The 21778-nt window shown below is 33.4% G+C and overlaps 1 protein-coding gene across 4 annotated transcripts in view; it reads right to left on the reverse strand.

Annotated features, from left to right (window-relative positions):
- Positions 1 to 21778, reverse strand: part of STK3 (serine/threonine kinase 3) — a 277085-nt gene that overhangs the window by 90878 nt on the left and 164429 nt on the right. For all 4 annotated transcript variants that reach the window (XM_023538227.1, XM_023538226.1, XM_011372913.2 and 1 more), the window contains one exon: positions 20656 to 20781. In XM_023538227.1, coding sequence (XP_023393995.1) covers positions 20656 to 20781 — 126 coding nt within the window. The remainder of the gene's footprint in view (positions 1 to 20655; positions 20782 to 21778) is intronic.

The following is a 21778-nucleotide window of genomic DNA, read 5'->3' on the forward strand; positions in this document are numbered from 1 at the left end:
TGTGCAACTGACACCTACATTCATTTCCAGAACCTTTTCATCCTCCCAAATAGAAACTTTGTATTCTTTAAAAAATAATTCCTCAGTCCTCCCTTTCCCCAAACCTGGTAATTTCTATTCTACTTTCTTTCAGTATGAATTTGCCTATTCTAGGTATCTCATATACTCAGAATCATGCAATATATAGCCTTTTATGTCTGGCTTATTTCACTTAGCATATTTTTGAGATTCATCCAAGTTGTAGCATGTAGCAACATTTCCTTCAAAGCTGAATAATATTCATATATATATACATATATGTGTATATACATATATACATATTTTGTTTACTCATTCACTTGTTGATGGATGTTACCTTTTTCACACCTTTGGTTATTATAATGTTGCTATGAATACTCAGGTGCAAGTATCTATTTGAGGCCCTGTTTTCAATTCTTTTGGGTATAAACCTAAATTACAATTCTGTACCATATGGTAATTCTACTTTTAATTTTATGAGGAACTGCCAAATTGTTTTCCACAGTGGCTGTACCATTTTACACTCTGCCACCAGTGCACAGTGTTCCCATTTCTCCACATCCTCACCAACACTTATTTTATTTATTTATTTATTTATTTGTTTGTTTGTTTGATAATAGCCATCCTAATGGATATGTGGTTTAATTTACATTTCCCTAAGACTAGTGATGTGGAGCATCTTTTCATGTGCATATTGGCCATCTGTACGTCCTCCTACGTAGAGAAATGTCTATTTAAGTCCTTTGCCCATTTTTGACATAGGTTGTGTTCTGCTGTTGTTGAATTGCAGGAGTTCATTACACAGTCTGGATAGTAACCCTTTATAAGATACATGATTTGCAAGTATTTCCCTCCATTTTGTAGGTTATCTTTTCACTCTCACCTTTATACACAAAAGTTTTTAATTCTGATGAATCCAATTTATCTATTTTTTTCTTTTATTGCCTGCATTTTTCTTGTCATATCCTAGCCATTAGTGTTTAACCCATTTCCCATTAAAAAAAAAAAAAAATGCAGCTCGCTGCCAGCCTTAATTTAATTTTACATAAACAAGCTCTTTGAGGATGAAGCAAATCTGACTGGCTTTCAATGTGAAAATATAAAAACTAGTCTTGGAAGTTATTTTTAAACAGAACTTGTCTCTAATCCTAATGTAACAGAAATGTATACATAAATCAGATTCATCAAATGAATCTTTGGCTAACAACTGTTTGAGAACGATGTTGACATCACACATAGGAATGCTACGTTTTCTAGGATTTGACATTTTCAACAATCGAGAATTACTATATTTTATAAATGAAACACCGCTACTAAAAACAGAATCCTATAAACAGAATAATGTCATTTGTTTCCAAAGACTATCAATATACTAGAACAATACGAAAATAATAATAAAAGTGAGATATTTCATGGCAAACTTTGGAGTAAGGTTAGGACTGAAATCGTCAGTTATCTTGGAGTAAACACTGCAGCCCCAAGCGTCGCCAGCAAGTATTCTCAGGGGAAAGAGGAAATGGGCTAAATGTAAATTCACAGAAGAATCAAATCAGTAATATTAAGTATGAAGAAAAGATCATCTTTAGAATGTTCACCAAAAGATAAACTGGAATAGGGCTATAAAAATAAACTAACATATTGTCTGACACCAAAATATCTGCTATTTTAAAAAGTTTGATCATGCACTAAAATTCATTTATATCTATTCTACTTTAAGTAGAAACAAACAAGCAGCCTAGTCCAATAGAGGTCAAAATGCAAATACGGAGCATAGGAATATGTTTCCTCAGCTGTTTCATAGCCCTCCTCTTCCTAACAGAAACTTTTAGAATGGGGGTCCCCAACTCCCGGGCTGCAGACTGGTATGGGTCCGTATTAGGAACTGGGCCACACAGCAGGAGGTGAGCGGCAGTGAGTGAAGCTTGATCTATATTTGTAGCCACTCCCCCCAGCGCTAGCATCACCACCTCAGCTCTACCTCTTATCAGCAGGCATTAGATTCTCATAGGAGCACTGGTCCCTGCTGCCAAAAATGTTGGGGACCGTTGTTTTAGAAGACTTCTTCATTCTTATGCTTTCGACTACATAATATGTTGAGCACTCCCAAATCCTGAAATCTTCCTGACTTTACTAAATACTTAATGTTTAAAACTCAATATTCTCAAATTAGATATTATTTCATCCATCTCCGCAGCCTTTCCTTTCTGCCTCCATGCCCAACCACCACAGTAATCTTCATTAGCTATCTGAGGTAAAAGTTCAATGTCTTCTTAGGCTTATTCTCTCTTTTATTCCCTATACACAATCAACAAATTCTTCAAAAAATTCTCTCTCTGCTCTATCTTTTCCTTTCCATCCCCAGTGACACAAGTAAATTCCTCATTACCGCAAACTCGAGTTACTGCTAAAAAAGCCTCCTGACTGAAGACTCTCTATTACCTTCTAAAATCAGACAGATGTTAGTTCAAATCCTGACTCAATCACTTACTAGGCATAATACCTTCAGGCAACCTATTTAAGCTCTCTGAAATCTATTTCATTGGCGTATAATGGTTAAATGAGAAAGGGATGCCAAATATCTAGGAACGAGGTAGTTTCACACCTACTTCAGAGTACACATACTACACAAATCTTTCTTGAAAACTGTGTATCAAAAAAATTCTGCTAATGAAGAACCTATAATATTTCCAGTTCATACCTGCATTAAAAGCTAAATATCTCTGCCTAGATTTTAATGACCTCTATGTTATTTTATTTTATCTGGCAAATCCTATTTTCCCACTGTTTACATATCCTCCAATATAGTCTCCAGCTGAGTCTCCAGCTGCCAAAAACCCATATCACACTGTGTCCATTAAGTCTTCCTCTCTGCTCATGTTTTCCATTATACCCAGAATGCTCTTTCCTCTCTATTCATTTGAACTACCTACCTAGTCCCACGTCAAGTATATATTACCTTCATGATTTTCAGTCTTTATTAATTATTCTATTTTCCAAATTTTTGTAGAATTTATAATCTGCATTATACAATTCTGCATTTAAATTTTTGATCTCAAATTGTAATTGTTTCACAAAATCTTTTATAAATGTAAGTACTTTATGTATAAGAATGCCTTACAGTATTTTTGAATCTACTAAAGTGTTTCATTCAGTATCCCATATACAGTAAGCATTCATTGTACATCTACTTTTTCACAGAATTATAAAATCATGGACCTTTAATAATTCAAACCCTCATTTTATATCTGAAAAAAACTGAGGCCCACAGAAATTAAGAGACTTCCGCAAGGAAGGTCACACAACTACTTAAAAGTAGAGCTGGAAAAACAAAACAAAACAAAAAACCTAGAGAGGGGACTAAGAAACTAGTTTCTTTATTTCTTAGTCCTTTATTCTATCAAATATATGAATCTTACATTTAAATTCTGATCTACCTGAACGTTTAAGTTAGAGGTTCAGGCTTATAACTTTAACAGCTTACATCGCCATCTCCTAAAAACATGATCTGGTCTATCCTAGTCAGAGTCCCTCAGACATGATCTGGTCTAGACTAGTCAGAGTCCCTACCTTCTCTCACTTGGACTATTAAAACAACCTCCTAACAGTTTTCACTGCTTCCACTCTTGTTCCCTTTAGTCTCCCATACAAAAGGCAAATCGATCCTTTGAAAAGACAAATCACACTGTGTTATTCTCCTGCTCAAAACCCTGCATTTGGCCTCCTATCACACTAAGAATAAAATCTAAAATCTTTATCATGGCCAAATGTGGTCTGGCCCAGTAATATCTGCCAATCCCATCCCCTATCACATTCCTTCTCACTCATCAAGTTTCAGCCATGCTGGCTGCCTTTGCTGTTTCTTGAACATTCTAAGCATCTTCCTCTTCAGCCTTTAAATTGGTTAATCTTTCAGCCTAGAATACTCTTCCATAAGACAGCTTGATTCTTTACTTAAATGAAGTCTCTCCTTAGATGTCACCTCCTTAAGTGAGGCTTTTTCTGACCACCAATCTAAAATTGAAGTCTCCATCATTCATTTATCCTTCCATATCCTTCATAGCCCATACCTGGCCTTCTCTACCACTTAGAATGTAAATTTAAGAAAGATGGAAAACTTCTTTTGGGCTGATGAATCCCCAATACTTAGAATAACTGCCACATAGCAGGTACTTGACAAAAATTTATTTAGTGAATGCACAAATTTACATTTTTACTTATTAATTCATTCAATGAGCACTTATTATAAATTTACATGTCAAGAAATGGACCAGGCATTGGAAATACAAAGATAAATTATACGTAGTTCTGCTTATTTTTTTTTTTAAGGAGTCTGAAGTCTAAGAGAAATTGATTGACATATAACAATGAATTACAAGGCAATTTGTTTAGTGCTATAAGAAAAGTGTTGGCAAGTACAATGGGAGTACAAAGAGTTGAACTTCTGACTCTGCTTTCAATGAGTGAAGAAAGCCTCACAGAAGAGGCTGTCCTTAAATAATTAGGTCTTGAAGGATGGGTAGACTAGATGTGTGATACATACACGCACAAACATCTGGGTGGGTGCTTTATTTATGGTACAACTTCCTTTCACAACAGAACTACACTTAAGACATCCCTTCTCAGCTCAGATAAGCAAGACTGAATTAGGTGCCATACTTTTATATTGCCATAGCACCTTTTGCATATGCTGATCATACACTTATGACACAAGACTGCAACTGTCTATACGGCTGACTTGTTCAAATCTTCCATTAGTCTCTAAAATCTATAAGGTCAGTGACCAGATCTTGTTAACAATTATATTCCTCGTATTCAGTACCAAGCTTTGTTCTCATTACATAACCTGGTAAATAAATGTTAAAGCCCTCATTATAAGGTAGTGCCAAAGCACAGAACTAAAGACAATGTCAAGTAAGGTTCTAGTGTAGAACTTTGTTTAAATCAACTTATTATTTTAAAACATTAAGTGGCTATTCAAGAACTTTGGGAGGAAAATAATGCTATTAACTAGATTACAGTTAATCATCTAATAATGATAAAAAATAGTTATCATTACTGAGTTAGAAGCACTATGCTAAGGACTTTTTGTAGGCTACTCTCATTTTATCCTCTTATTAACTCTGTGAGATATTATTATTATCCCCATTGTGCAAATGATGAACCCGAAGTTCACATGAGTTTAATTAATTTGTCCAACGTCATACAACAAGTAAATAGAGGTGCAAGGATTCTAACCAGGACATTCTAATCCTAAAGCTCAAGATCTAACTTCCAACTGGATAAAGCTTTTAAATTATCTACAGGATTTCTCCAGCCTAATTTAGTTTATAATCACAGGTTAGCTACAGCACGTTTCATTTTGCTAAGTTAAGAGATGAAGAAATTGATACACATAAACTGATTTGCACTTGGTAAAATAAAAAGTTGGGATTTACTTTTTCCAGCAGACCACTGAGGGAGGGAGGGAGGGAAAAAGCTGATTTTCTATCAGTTCTTTTTAAAACTCTACTGGTTGGTTTAATATTTTACCATGGTTGCAACCAATTTTTTCCCAAAACATTAAATCTATTTTTATATGGTGAGTCATTTGTCTCTGATCCTTGTAAGATTCAGTGCTGTGACCATTAAATTTAACAAGAAATATAACATCTGGTTGGTGTGAAATAATACTTTTAGTCTTTCTATATTCTATATTAGAATACAGAATTAGAATCTACAAAAAGATAATGAAGTCCTAAAAATCTGGGTTCACACAATTGGCTTAGATAATCTATAAAATTACAAAAACATTGACTCAAGTTTGGAAGGAGTCACTTTTACTGCTTAATATTTTTACTTATGTAGTTAACTTTGCTAAAGGATGCTAATCTAATTTACAAATTGACAGTGAAGAAAATAGCAATAAAAATAGCAATTCACTAATGAGAGGATGGCACCTAAATAGTAATTAATAAAGTACAGATGGAATGAGAACTAGTTTATATGAAATTAGAAAACTCATTTGTTGATGATGCTAAAAATGTTTCAGCAACACTTTTTACTTTTTAAAAATCATTAATTCTGAAATTCTTGATATTTTAGATTACTGTTAAAATTTCATTTGATGCTTTTTACATTTTTATAATAAAACAGAAATTTATAACATTTTCCAAAGCTTATACTTCATTTATATGTACTCTGTTATTCCTCACAAGAGAAAAGCAGAAGAAAAACATGTTGATACTTTATAGAAAAAAGGTCTGCAGAACAGATGCTTCCCACTGTAGAAAGCAGCCAATTCCAGTAAGGAATACAATAGCATTTTCAATCAGTGGTCATCATGTGCCAGGAATGCAAAACACAGTACTGATGATAATCCAGGTTATGAATCATAAAATCCACATGGAATACAAATATTTGAAAACATTATTAGGAAATCCTACTCTATTGCTAAGACAGATTTATGCTTATAACAGTCTGAGAAATAATCAGAAACTTTACATCAAGTATCTTTACATTTACAATACCTACTACCTTAAAGATTTTCTAAATATTCAGCTATTTGACTGATTTTAAAGATATTTACACAAACATTTCAGAAAGCATTTGCCACTTGCAATATTAATGAGATAGTCTGTTTCTTAAATAGGTATCATTCTAATTGGAAATATTATAATTATTTTATTTTTCTTCTTAAAATAATATTAAACACATCTGTGTTACTAATACAATTATATAACAGTACATTATCAGCACAGAACAGTGATCTTAATGGCTATGATTCAACGAGACAATTCTCTTGAGTATGCATCCTGCTACAGCATGAAAAGAAATTATTTTTCAGGAAAAAATTGAATGTGTAAGATGTATAAATAAACCAATTATTTTAAAAGTTGCAATATTATAGTAGTCTAGTCTTTAAAACCTCTTAGAGGTGCTAATCAGGGATGGCAACGACTGGAAACAATAAAAGTAACAAACATACTATAAACGCATAACTGAGTTTTAAATACAGTAAGGGAAATCCCCAAGGATCCAGAGTGAGAATAAGCTAAATTTGACCTTAGGGCTGCCTTAGGGGCATGTGATGATGGGGTGGGGTTGGGGCATCCATTTTAGTGGATAAAAGGGGACAAGAGACATGTTTTCTGGGTTCTCTCCAAAGTGGAACTGAAATCCCTGCATAAAGATGGGAATCTTGAAGATCTATAACCTCAGTGAAAAGGTAGACAAGAAAAAAATGTACTCGCAGGCAAAAGAGATGACATGCAAACTTATCTCACCTGGGTTATAAGTAAAGATAGGAACTGGATGGTGGGACTGCTTCCCTGTAGAACGTACAGACATGGGTGTGAACTTTCTAACATTATCCACCTACCCTGGAGAAACTTATGCTGAGAAATTAACTTGATGCCCTGCCAGTGGGAAGCATGCTGGTACCTGATGGAAACAAATAAAAGGTCACACTAGAGGGTCTTATATTCAGCCTTCAACCCAGAACTCTTATCATTCTGAGATAAAATCCAGCTAAACTTGAGCTCATGATTCGAAAGATAAACAATGACTAAACAAGCTACTGAGAAAAGGCAGAAAGGACAAACAACAGAATTAAGACTCCCTTGCTCTTTAGAATTTAGTCAGTCCCTTTAGAAAGCAAGATCTTTCTAAGATAAAAAAATTCTAGGAGAAAAATTAGGAGAGTAGATAGTGGCATTCTAGATTGGGGGAAAAAACAAGCACAAAGTTAGAAATATTTCGGCTAGAATAGGAAGCAGTAAGTGTGTCTGCATTAAGGGATGGCCTACAGAGTGCTTTAAACACTGGAAACCAGCATAAGTTGCTTGGCACAGGAACAAGAGGAACCTTGGAAACTAAAGGATGAATTAGAGAAAGAGAAGACTGGAGACAAAGAGGCCGGAATCAGAAGGTTATTACTGAAATCCAGATTTGAAGTAATTTGAGCTTATACTAAAAAGGGTCCTATAGAAACAAATGACAAGCAAATTGAAAGAAATCATGAAAGAAAGATCAAAATATTTTAGAAACATTCTGGGCAGTCGAATATAATGGATCAAAAATAACTTCAATATTATGAACCTAAAGAGACCAAACTGACTGTAAAAAGAAAATTGTAAAAGATTCTAATTTGAATAGATGAAGGCAGAAAACAAAAGAAATAATGCCAATTATTTGTAACCAAAAAAAAAAAAAAAAACTTAATGAAATGTGCTACTTCAACATATGATGAAGACACTGAAATCTAACTATTAATTTGTGATGAAAGAGTCAAATAAGAAATCAACAAAACATGTGCAATACAACTTCAAGGAAATGAGTATAAAACGAGAAAACTGTGGCAGGCATCTTTTACTTTTGCCCCTGGTAATAACTAAATGAGCACTTGGTGATTATGTTAACATGCTAACCTATGTCAATAAGTAAACTTTTATCATTACTTGAGGTCAAAAAAAAAAAAAAGGCAAAAATCAAAGGGTACTATTGTACATTTGTTTGATGTCTCACATCATGGAAGAGTCCTACATACCACTAAACTAAAAATATACTTTTATATAGCAAGGTGAAACTGCTGATATGACCCAACAGAGCATTACCTTCAAATTCTACTTCCACATCTGATGAAGGATAATTTTGCCCCATTGCCCCTGTTATCAATACACCCTACAGTATCTACTGTTTCTGTATTACAAGTGAAATGGCCCACAGCAGGATCAACTAGTTAACTCTGGTCTCTGTACCATATTCAACCCAAATGAGCTCAGAACTACTGAGGAAACATCAAAAATAGACTCCTTTAAATAGCTGACCTCAACCACCACTTCGATGTTTTATAGGCTAAGAAAATAAATTGGTATCCACCAATTAAAAATTACTAAGATTTGTAGTATCTGAAAATCTGTAAAGAGAATGAACTTTCTTCCCATTGTTATAAGTAGGTGGTCCTTCTACTTCACTGCATAATCAGCATTAAGAGCTTATACAGCTGCGACATACCTGTGTTTAACAAACAGAAACTTTTGCCTTTGTGGATCCTAACTTTTTGCATGTTCACAGGCATGTTTTAAAGTTACATCAAAGCTTTCACGATCTCCAAAAGTCATAAAAGTCTTGTTCATTTGTACAACAAACCTAAATGGTGAGAAGGCGTGTGGGCAGGACTTCAGAGGCTCCATGAAGCAAGACTGTACAAGTTCTTGGCATTATATTAAAAGTTTCCAAACAAAAGATTATCTTACATTCCGTGTGCACAAAGCTGATATACAATAGAGTAAATTAAAAGTAAAAGCAACCTTAACCATGACTTTTCTTTTATCTCTCACAGCCAAAAGCATGTTAAAGGATTAACAAAGTATAAAGATTATAAAGACTAATATTTTAAAATAAAAGTAACACCTTTAAAAACTGTTGTTCTAAGCAGTTTACACAAAATCCACAAGAGGGCACCAAAGACAAAAGACTAGAAGAATTCCATTAATTGCAGGTTTACACAGATATGACAGGTTCATAAAATAAGTTATTACATTTACCAACATATTATCAATACTTTTCAGAAATAGATTAGTAAGTACTGATTTTTAAACTGATATATTTTAAAATACCATAACCATTGCAACGTCATAAGTTATTTTTTAAATAAGCAATATTTATATTTCTTACGGAACATGTTGTCTATATCTAGTAATATTCCCCAATGACCTGCACATAATAGCAGGACTCAATGAACAGGTGTTGCTCCCATAAAATCGATGGAAACATACAACAGGAAATATCAAATATTCTTATTACTTTATCATTGCATTCTAAACTGTTTTCATATAAAAAGAAATGATTATATATCTTATGTTCCTAGAATAAATAAAACTAAAGACTTAATTGTCTTTGAAAAGAATTTCTTTTTCTTATCCTTTCGTTCTCTTACTCCTTTTCTGTTCCATTATGGTAGTGTTAACAGCAAACAGAAACTTTAATATACATACATACATACATACATACATACATATGTATATATGTGTGTGTATATATATATATATGTGTGTGTGTATATACATATATATACATATATACACACACATATATATATACACACACACATATATACATATATATGTATGTATGTATGTATGTATATTAAAGTTTCTGTTTGCTGTTAACACTACCATAATGGATGTACATATATATGTATATGTATATGTATATATACATACATATACATATATACACACACATATATATATATATCCCTTGTGTAAACTTAGAAATATTATAAAATGATTTAAAGAAATCAGCTTCCAAAATATACAATTCAGAGGAAGACTGAAGCACAATAAAATAACAATATTAATTTTAATATGTAGTTTACATTACTGAAACTCCTGATACAAATGAAATTCTGCGGCAGGGGAGTGTCAGGGCAGCCAAAAACAAGCAATCCTCCCCCAAACCAAGTATTTATCACATGTTTGATTTAAGCATTGCTGACCAAATATTTCGTATACTATTATGTACCTTATTGTTTTTTAATGCAAATATATTCTATGTTGATGATACTAAATAATGAGTAAAGTCAGGTAAGACCTATTATAAAGCAATTTTAAACATATTTGTTGACTCAATAAATATTAAATATTTATAAAAGAAATACTGTATGCCAGGCAGTGTGCCAAGATAGTCTTTGTCCTTGAGAAATGTACAGTTTAGTGGAGTTAGTAGAAAAATAAATACAGTGAGATAAATATTCTCATAGAGCTAAACACAGGACACCATGGGAGCGTGTAGGAGCACTTGCCTAACTAAAGCCTGGAGGAGAATCATGAACGGTTTTCCCTTTCAGAGAAATCAATGGCTAAGATGACTTCTCAAGGATAAGAAGTTAATCGGGTGAATGAAGATGAAGTAAGAAGTAGTCTAAGCAAAAGCAGCAACCTATGTTTTTCTTTAAGCACTTTTTGAGCAACCCCATCTTTGCTATGGTTTAACTACCAACTGCAAAAAGTCTGTTGATTCTCTAATTGCCTGAGTTCGCCCTTTAGATTCAAACCTGTATATCCAACCGCCTACTATACAAAATGACTTGAATGACTCATGGATACCTCAAATTAAACAAGTGCTGAAGTGACCTCATCTTACCTAGGAAGTTGCCTTGGAAAGAGTACTGCTGGAGAATGTTTCGGCCATACTATGAGAAAATGGGAAAAGAGAATGTGGTGAAGTGAAGAAAGAAAAGCTCTGACTATTCTATTAAGAAGTTTGGTTGCAAATATTCATTGATTTTTTTTTTTAAAGGTAAAAATATAAATACATTTTTAGGCTGAGGAGATATTCCCTGGAAGAAAAGGGTAACATGACTGACTGAAAAGCAAGTAGAGAAGGGGCCTTTTAAGGGCAGTAGAAAGTTAGAAAATCAAGAGGCAATAAATTGACAATTCCCATTCCTGATGTGTTATCTCTATCACATACTTGACATGCTGCATTATGAAGGTGCCTTCTCCACTAAACTGTAATCTTTTTGTAGACAAATACCAGGTCTTATTTTTCTTCTACACAAATTTTTATGAATGGAAAAAAATATATGTCTTCTGAAATAGGGAGAAAGAAAACCTAGTGAAGATACAGAACCATATTACAGTTAAAACTCAGGTCTAATTAGTGTGGTAAAACAAGAGAAAATAAAAGTTACAAAGATTTGAAAGGAAGAAATAAAACTATATTTACAGATGACATGACTGTAGAAAATTTCAAAGAATCTACAAAAAACTCCTGGAACTAATAAGCGAGTATAGCAAGGTCACAGGATACAAGGGCAAAATATAAAATCATTTGCTTTCCATGTACCAGCAATAAACAATTTAAAAATTGGAATTAAAAAAAAAAACCAAGCATTTAAAAATGTTTAATAGCACCAAAAGAAAAAGAAACATTTAAGTCTAAAAAAAAATATACAGAATCTGTGTGCATTGATGAAAGAAATCAAAGGTCTACATAAACTGAGAGTATTCCATGTTCAAGGATTAGAAGACTCAATATCACTTCCTCCCAACTTAATGTATAAATTCTATTCAATCCCAATACAAATTCTGACAAGTTAACTGTAAATGCTGACAAAATGATTCTAAAAATTATATGGAAAGGCAAAAGGCCTAGAATAGTCAACATAACACTGAATAAGAAAAATAAAATTTAAAGACTCATAGTATCCAATTTTATGATTTCTATAAAACTACACTAATCAAGATAGTGTAGTAATGACAGAACAGACACATATATCAGTGATATATCAATGGAACAGATTAGAGATCCCAGAAATGAAACCACACAAATACAGCCAACTGATCTTTGAAAAAGACAGAAAAGCAACTCAATGGAGAGTGGACAGTCTTTTAAGCAATGGGTGCTGAAAGAGCGGGATGTCCATAAGCAAAAAAAAAAAAACCAAAAACCAAAAACCAAAACCCCCAAAAAAACCTCTAGACTAGACACAGATCTCACAGCTTTCACAAAAAATTAACTCAAAGTAGATCACAGACCTTAATATAAATGTAAAACCAGAAAACCTCTGAAAGAAAACATAGGATAAAATCTATGTGATCTTGAGTCTGGTGGTAATATTATAGATAAAACCCCAAAAACAAGATCCATGAAATAAAATGGATAGGTGACATTAAAACGAAAAATTTCTGCTCTGTGAAAGACACTGTTAAGAGAATAAAAAGACAAGCTACAGACTAGAAGAAAATATCTGAAAAATGCTTATCTTACAAAGGACTTGTGTTCAAAATACACAACTCTTAAAAATCGACAATAAGAAAATAAACAACACAAAACAATGAAAAATGAGATAAAGTACTGAACAGATACCTCGTCAAAGAAGATATATAAATGGCAAATAATCACATAAAATGATGATCGACATCTCTGTCATTAGGGGAAACCAATAATAATATACCACTAAACACTTACCAGAATGGCTAAACTGCAAAACAAACAAACAAACCTGACAATATGAATTACTGGTGACGATGCTTAGCAACAGAAACTCTTATTCATTGTTGGTGGGGATGAAAAACAGTATAACACTGAAAGAAAGTCTGGCAGTTTCTTATGAACCTAAACATATCATAAAATCCGCTAATTACAGTCCTGGATATTTACTCAATTGATTTGAAAACTTACATCCACACAAAAGCTGGTAAGCAAATGTTTATAGCAGCTTCATTTATAATTGCCCAAAACTAGAAGTAACTAAGATGTCCTTCGGTAGGTGAATAAACTATGGTACATCCATGCGATGGAATACTATTCAGTGAAAAAAAATGAGCTATTAAGCCATAAAAATACATAGATGAACCTTACATGTATATTGCCAAGTGAAGGAAGCCAGTCTGACAAGACTACATGTGTATGATTCCAATTATATGACATTATAGAAAACTACAGATAATAAAATGATCGGTAACTGAAAAGGGTTCAGGGTAGAGGGACAGTGGAATAAGTGAAGCATGGGAATTTTTTAGGGTGGTGAAACTATTATGTTTGATACTATAGTGGTAGATATGTAACACCATGCATTTGTCAAAACCTGTAGAACTTTACGACATAAAGAGTGAACCCTAATGTACACAAATTTTAAAGAATCATTTAGGTCAGGAGATCTAAGGATAGAATGCAGAAGGTGACACACACACAAAATCTAACCATATTTCAAATGTATAAAAGAACTTTCTTAAAGGAGGTAGAGAGAAAAGATGCTAACCTAAGTAACACTGGAAGTGAATGGAGTCTGTAAGACTAAAAACAAAAAAAAACTATACGTAAGCACTGTGGTCTAGTTAATAAAAGTTGATTCTCATGGGAAAATTGGTTAACAATTCTAAAACCACCATACATGTATCTAAGAACTGAAACATTTAGAAAACGGGTGGTGAATGGTGGGAGCCAGGTTTCTCACCACTGTAACGAGGGGTTATAAACAAGCAAGGGGAGGCAGAATGATCCATGCAGTAATGAACTAGTCAGAGCGAACTCATATTTAGCTTAATATGGATATAGATTTGTGTGTGTGTGTGTATAAGTATATATATACATAGTTATACACAGATATACATGTTTATAACTATACTATTTATATCTATATCTATTTATAGATATAAATAGTTATAAACATGTTATACACAAGTTGGCGCACACACACACATCTTTCTTTGTCAGCTGAGAGGGTCTACAAGTGACAACATTTCACTCACAGTAGCAATGATCACACCTAGACAAGAAGTCCAGATCTTGGTTTCTAATGCCATTGTCTAATAAAAGGAACTAGCCTCCTAGGATTCTAAGACTGGCAAGAAATATATAAGATGAGCCTGGAGTATCTTATAGTGTCAGAGAATAAGAAAAATATATATAAATTTTTTTTAAAAAGGCAAACTGACAATGAGGGTATATCCAATAAGGGTATATCCAAGGAACAGAGAAGCCAATTAAAGAGGCTCTCAATGGCCAGAGCTAGAACAATTGAGCGACAAAATAAATATAGTATCAGATTATAACCCAAAGTGTAAACTAAATAATCATGAGTCAATACAGATCTATATGACTGAATAAATGAATAAATGGGGAGAATAGATAACTCTGTATAGAAGACTTCCAAATAATTTATGTAGATATTCTGTCCTCAATGACAGGGAGCATAACTCCCTACTCCTTTAGAACGGGCTGTGTTTTGTGACTTCCTTCCAAAAAGCATAGTATGGAAAGAGGGAAAGTCATTTTATTGTGAAGAAACTCCAGGCGAACACAACCTCAGCCAGGTGATCATGGGCAACATATTAACAGAACGTACTTCTGACACTGTGATATAATGATATAATAAGAAATATATATTTTTGGTCTTAGTCCCCAGTTGCTGACACAGAGCTTCTAAAACCCTTATAATTTCCTGATGGGGTGAGGGAAGCATCTTTTGATATTCATAATAAGCCCCTTTCAAACATACCTAAATTAATGCTAATGAAGTGACTACTGGAGGAAGGGGGCTGGTTGCCAGAGAAACCAACCATGTGATTAGAGGGTTAGCGCTTTCAAATCCAACCTGCTGACGTCCAGAGAAGGGAGAGGGGCTAGGAACTGAGTTAATCACCAATGGCTAATAATTTAATTAACCATGCCTATGTAATAGAACCCCCATAAAACCCCTAGGAGAAGGTGTTAGGAGAGCTCCCAGGTTGGTGAATACATCGAGGTGCTAGGAGGGTGGCATGCCAGAGAGCATGGGAATTCCATGCCCCTTGCCCATACCTTGCTTTGTACGTCTTTTCCATTTGACTGTTCCCAAGTTACATCCTTTACAATAAACTAGTAATAGGAAAGTGTTTTCCTGAGTTCTACGAGCTATTCTGAACCTGAGGAGGGGGTTGTGGGAACCTCCTATTTATAGCCAGTTGGGCATGAGTACTGGGGGCACAGACTTGTGATGGGTATCTGAGGTGGGGTGAAGTTTTGCAGAACTGAGTCCTTAACCTGTGTGGGGTTTGTGCTAACTCCAGGTAGTTACTGTCAGAATGAATTAAATTGTAGGACAATCAGTTAGTGTCCGCAGAAAACTGGAGAATTGCTTGGTGTGGAAAATCCACACATTTGGTGTCAGAATGCTGTAATTAGAGGAAACAAGTTTTTCCTTCAGTGCTCTTGATATAATGTGATGAAACTAATCTTTACCTCTGTCTGATTTTTCGCCTTCAAACAAATAACCCCAATGTCATCGAAAGAAAAAACATCAAACAAATCCCAATTGAGGGGCATTCCTCAAAGTTCTCAAGGTCATCAAAAACAAGGACAATCTGAGAAACTGCGACACCAAGAGGAGCCTAAGGAGACATGATAACTAAATATAATGTGGTACCCTAGATGAATCCTGAAACAGAAAAAGGACATTAGGTAAAAATTAAACCTGGATATGAACGTTAGTTTAAAATATTTATCGATATTGGTTCGTTAATTGTGACAAACATACCATACTAATATAAAATGTTACTAAAAGAGAAAACTGAATATGGGGTATATAGAAACTCTCTGTAATATTTTTGCAATTCTATAAATCTAAAACTATTAAAAAATTAAGTTAATTAAAGAAAATGAAAGAAACCCTTCACTTTTTAATTTGAATAAATATTTATGTCACAAAGTCCAATACTAGAACATACAGGTGTTCATCCACATTAGAATCATCTAGGGAGCTTTTAAAAAATTCTGATGCCTGTGCCTTAGTTTGTATCAATTAAATCAGAAATTTCTCAGAATAAAAACCAAACACTGTGTTTTTTTTCTCTGAAAATACCCCAGTAGTTTAAATGTACAAAGAGACATCAAACAATCTAGGCCTTTGTTAAATATTCTACATATTATATTATATATTGGAAATTCCAAGGAATCATTTTTCCATTAGAGGTAACTATACAGACTTTAAATGACACACGAACACAAATATTTTGTACTGAAAGAACAGAACTCTGCATTCTATTATTTAACCAGAATATCTGCTGGACTCTCTTTTCAGAATAAGATATTTTTTAAAAGTTTAGTAAATTTCAATATGTACATTTAAAAAAAAAATGCCCTGAAGCATGTCTTATTTTTTTTAAATACTTCCTGTACTGGATAAGATTTTTAAAACTTATTTGGCAGAAACAATTCACAGAGATTTGCTTTATAATCCACTATGAATGATCCTTGGTAACAACAAAATGTACTTTAAAGTTGTATTGAGTGGAAAGAACATCTCTGTTAGTAGATAACCTTTTTTAAAAAGTGGACTTTCTATAGCAATTCAGGTATTTACAGCAAATACAATAAATATAGTTATGTTACTTAATCAATTCACACTAAAGATTTTGGACTATCTTCCACTAATATGCAGAAAACAAATTCTTTCTTACTATATAAAACAGTTGACCCATCTCAACACCAAATTTATATCACATGAGAAATGCTATAAAAAGATCTTTGTCATGTTTAGCAATGCTTAAACTAACACAAAAGCCTTGATATTGGAATTAACCTACTGCAGAAATCTCTGTTTGCAATTTGTTTAATTTTAAAAATCTGTACAATTACCTCAGCACCTATCAAAACATGTCAGTTTGTCAAGATATATTCTCATCAGACAAGCTTTTTCTATAATAGGTATAAAAATCAAATTTATAAGGCACTATTTCCAATCATGCCCTGTACCTTTCTTGAATAAAAAATATTTAAAGAGGTTTGTTTATAATAGTTACCCAGGATGCAGGTGTACAACACTAAAATTTTTAAAAACAACATATCTTGAAATGGTTATCATAATAATGTTTCCTTTTCAAAAGTCACATTGAGAGTTGATGGAAATTTTAGGCCACAAATTTTTCTTCAACTGTAATAAGCTGAACTATGTAGAATTAAATTAAGTTTAGAAGAATTATAAGTTGATGTTGGTATATCCCATAAATTTTCTGAAAATTACGCTCACTCAAAATGGAAAAGTAGGGTCTACATTGGGCTCAAGTATTAATACTGAATAGTGAATACAGATCTCTTATAATGTAGCAACTCAAGAGAGTGAATTTCCCAGCTCTAGAATTTTGAAATCAGGGAAAAATTTCGATTTACATTATTTCAAATTTTTCAATGATCCAGTGACAAACTAGCCCTGTATCATATGAGCCACATTACTAGATAAGGCCCAATCCAAGGTCAAGACCTAAGATAGCTACTATAAAGGCCATCAAAGAATACAGGTCTTCTGGGCTAAAAATAAATGCAGTAGTAAAGCTTGGCAATGCAGATTTTAAATGGTGCTGAAAAGACTATTCATCTTTGAAAAAATAAAGGAGGAGGAAAAAGAGAATAGGGAAAAATTCCAATTGTTTATATCTATCCAAATTTTCTGCCATATCCTAAAAGACAGCCAGTCTCCGGTACCATATCTAGCAGATTTTAGCCAAATGAATCTCCCAAACTGGAGTAAATTCCTCCCTCCAAAACAACCAAGTTTCATGGGCCAAATGTAACCAAGAGGAATTATGAAAATAAGGAGAGATTACAAAGCGACGACCTTGACTTCACAGATATGGATGTTAAAGTAAGCACAGAATCAATCAGATAATGGCCATTCTACAGTTGTTCTCATATGGTGGGGACTGGATGATCCGAGATCGTATGTACCTTTGTTCCACCACCTAAAGAAAATTATTTTGTAAAAGACACAGTGGTTCAGAAAAAGAGAAATATCCATTTACTTCTATTCTTATCAACTGCTAATTTGTTATGACTTGCCTTAAATTTCCCTGATTTCTTGTAATGTTATCTTTTAGAAGATTTCCCTTTCCTTCGTGGATCACTTTGTTTTACAAATTATCCAAAATAAACCAGAAATGAACAGACTATAGCTTTTCTATGAATTACGCTAATTTATAAGTACTCAAAATTTTCATAATCATTATTATATTAAGTTTTATAATTTATTTATAAAGATATATTAAATATCACATTAAAAACAATATTTAAAATTATAACTCACAATACACGAGAAATGACAAATGATAGGAATTTCCATTAAAATGAAGGACTGAACACGTAGGTTTGTGCTCATCCCTTCCAAAACCTTTCCAAAATTACAATAAAGGCACAGAAAAAGGATAAACTCATAAACACTAAGACCATGGGGAGGAGACAACAGCAAACAAGAATGTCAAAAAATTTGGAAGCTAGGGGAAAAAAACTTGGAAGCTAGAAAGCAGGTAAATATATAAGTAGTAGCTAACTCAAAAGACCAAACTTACTCTTACACAGAGCAACTTTAGTGCTTCTCTCAGATATAATCACTAGATGTCTGAAGAAAACCCATAAAATGAAAAGTCAATGATCAAAACATAACAGAAATAGAAAGAAGGGAGCAAAAGAAACTCAAAGTGGTAATCATAAGAATGAGGAAGAGTAGGAGATCTTGGAAATTAAATATTCTATATGAAAAAAATAGAAGGGTTATAAGATAAACTTGCAGAGACTTCCAAGAAAGAACAAAAAAGGAAAGAGGAAAAATAAAAAAAGAAAAAAGATCACTGAAAGATAAATCTAAGAGATCCAACAATCAAATAAAAGGAGTTCCAGAGTGAAAGAAAAAAGAGAAAATTATTAAATAGCAAAAATAAAATTGCCAAGAATAGAAGGGTATTTTTAAATTGAAATAGCCAAAAGACACTCTACACAATGAATAGATCTACACCAAAGCACATTATTATGAAAGTTTGAAATAACAGGGAGAAAGACCTAAAAACCTTCCATAAAACGTTCAAAGAATTAGGTATCAGAATGTCATCTGTCTTGTCATCACCATTACCATTAAGTTAGAAAATAGAACAAAGCCTTGAAAATGTTAAGGGAACATTACTTCCAATGCAGAACTTTATATCCAGAATTTTACACTCAATCAATCAACAGTAACAGTAGAATAAAGACATGGTAAGATAGACAAGGTCTGAAAAAACTGCTAATGTGCGGAAGCTCCTGGAAGATATAATTCATCAAAATAAGGAAGTAAAACAAGAAAGACCCAGGAAACAGGTGATTCATTACAGAAGGGAAGAAAAGAAAATTCCCAGGATGATGTGGGAAGATGACAGCTGTTCCAGATTCAAGAAACCAATCAGTGCAGATTAGAGGAGGATAAAGGGCTAGAGGAAACAATGAGTCAAGAAAGGAAAGAAAACCCATGGAAGGAAAAACGTGTGACGCTAATAAATTGTCTGTATTTAAACATAAGATAAACCTATAAGCAAATTAGTGAGATGACTTCAGAAGCATGGTGGAATGAGAAATGTCCTCAGATCTCTCTCCTTGAAATAACAATGAGCTGAACATCTAAAACTCAACAAATAACACCCACTCTACAGACCAACTTGTCTGCGCAAAAGAGCTAGCACAGGTCACAACGTCGGGAGTCCAGCGGTAGACTGGGAGAAACAAAGAAGCTGCCTCTCGCAGCTGGAGCTCACCATAGGAAGAGGGGTAAGGGAGAAGGTGCTGAGGGTTTCTGGAACAACCCAGGCTGAGAGAGCTGTGAGCTCCACCCAGCGGTAGTGTCCAGAGATCAGGGCAGAAAGCAAATCAAAGTTGGGACACCAGAGAAGCAACAGCTGATTGTTACCAGCCAGGGTTGCAAAACAGTAGGCTGAGCCACAACCCAAATCCTCCAACCCAGAGGGAACCTCCCCGCCCACATATCCTCCAAGAACGAACACCGAAGAGCCCCAGGAGAATCTGGGCAAATGCTACTAAAACTGTCACTAACACTGACAGGACTGAGACTGAAGGTAGAGCTCTTGATCGAATATTTATAAGGGAAAAAAAAGTATTCTTAGTTTTTATATAAAACAGGGATCCAAGAGGATTAGATGCCACCTACAGGAAACCAAAAGAAAAATGCCTTCTTAGCAACAGGCTAAAGAGAGACCTAAAACAAACGAATAAAAACAGACTACATTTCCAAGAATGAATATACCTCATTTGTATAATAAAATGGTAAGTACTACTGACATATTTAAAGGAAAAGGCCAAAATTATAAAAAATGACTCCGAAAAAAGAAAATCAAGTTTTTGAGGGTAATTACGAACCGAATTTTCTTCCTCCTCTTCCAATTCTCGCTGCTGTTCTTCATGTCTTTTTGCTTTGATCTCCATAGCTTCTGTGATCAGATCTCTTAAAATCGAAACAGGTTTTGCATTCTTGATAAAAGGATGCTAGAAAAGAAAAATTTTAATGGTATAAATATAAGATTTCTATGAATTATATCTAAAAATGTTAAAATAGCACATAAATTTTAATCAGGATCACAGGCTTCAATGATTGTTCATCCAGAATTAAATATGCGGGTTAAGAATAGAGACTATTTCAGCTGCTTTAGAAATAAAAATTTTACTTTTAGGTTTACTTTAAGTTTTAAAAACCATTAAAATACACACACAAAAATACAATCCTATTAATAAAACTACATTAATAAAACTACCTTAAAGATATAATTGCCTAAAGGAAGTGTAGATTAGGTAGTAAAACAGATAGAAATTTTTTTTTAAAAAAATTTTGATGAGTACAAAAGATTGATGAGTACATTACATATAAAAATAAAATTATTTGGTATTAGGTATGAATTTTAATTCATCTTAAGCTGACATAATCAGTGGTCAAAGGAGAGCAACTATTTTGTTACTTTAACGTATTTTCTACATTATGTCTTGAATAATGTAATCATTTTCAATGGCGAAATAAAACAGAAATAAAGAAAAAATATTTTTCGGAAAATAAATATTGCTTAATTTCTAAAATATATCAAACAACTTTCACTTTTTTAATAACACCCTGATCTAGCTAAAATATCTAAGTTTGTTACAATTCTGATAAACAAAATGGAAACCATCAGAATAGACAGACTTGGGTTTTTGATGATTTTTTTACTGAGAAGGAAGAGTGTGAGAGAAAGAGAGAAAGATTATAAGTATAATTTGGGATTGATAACCTTATTTTGAGGCAGCAATATAGCTTTAAAATATAATTTTCATAATTATGTCAGTAGATAGAATAAGGTAAAAGCCATCTTTTAATATAGTTATTTAATAAGATCAACAGAACACAAAAATATTCTTAAAGACAAAAAATTTCTAGTGCTAAGGAAGAAATTACAGACATTTGGAAGAGGCTTTAAAACGGTGTACATGTCATTTAGGAAAAGTATGAGTGAGA

The sequence above is a fragment of the Pteropus vampyrus genome, unplaced genomic scaffold (assembly GCF_000151845.1).
Source record: "Pteropus vampyrus isolate Shadow unplaced genomic scaffold, Pvam_2.0 Scaffold215, whole genome shotgun sequence".
Classification (NCBI taxonomy): Eukaryota; Metazoa; Chordata; class Mammalia; order Chiroptera; family Pteropodidae; genus Pteropus; species Pteropus vampyrus.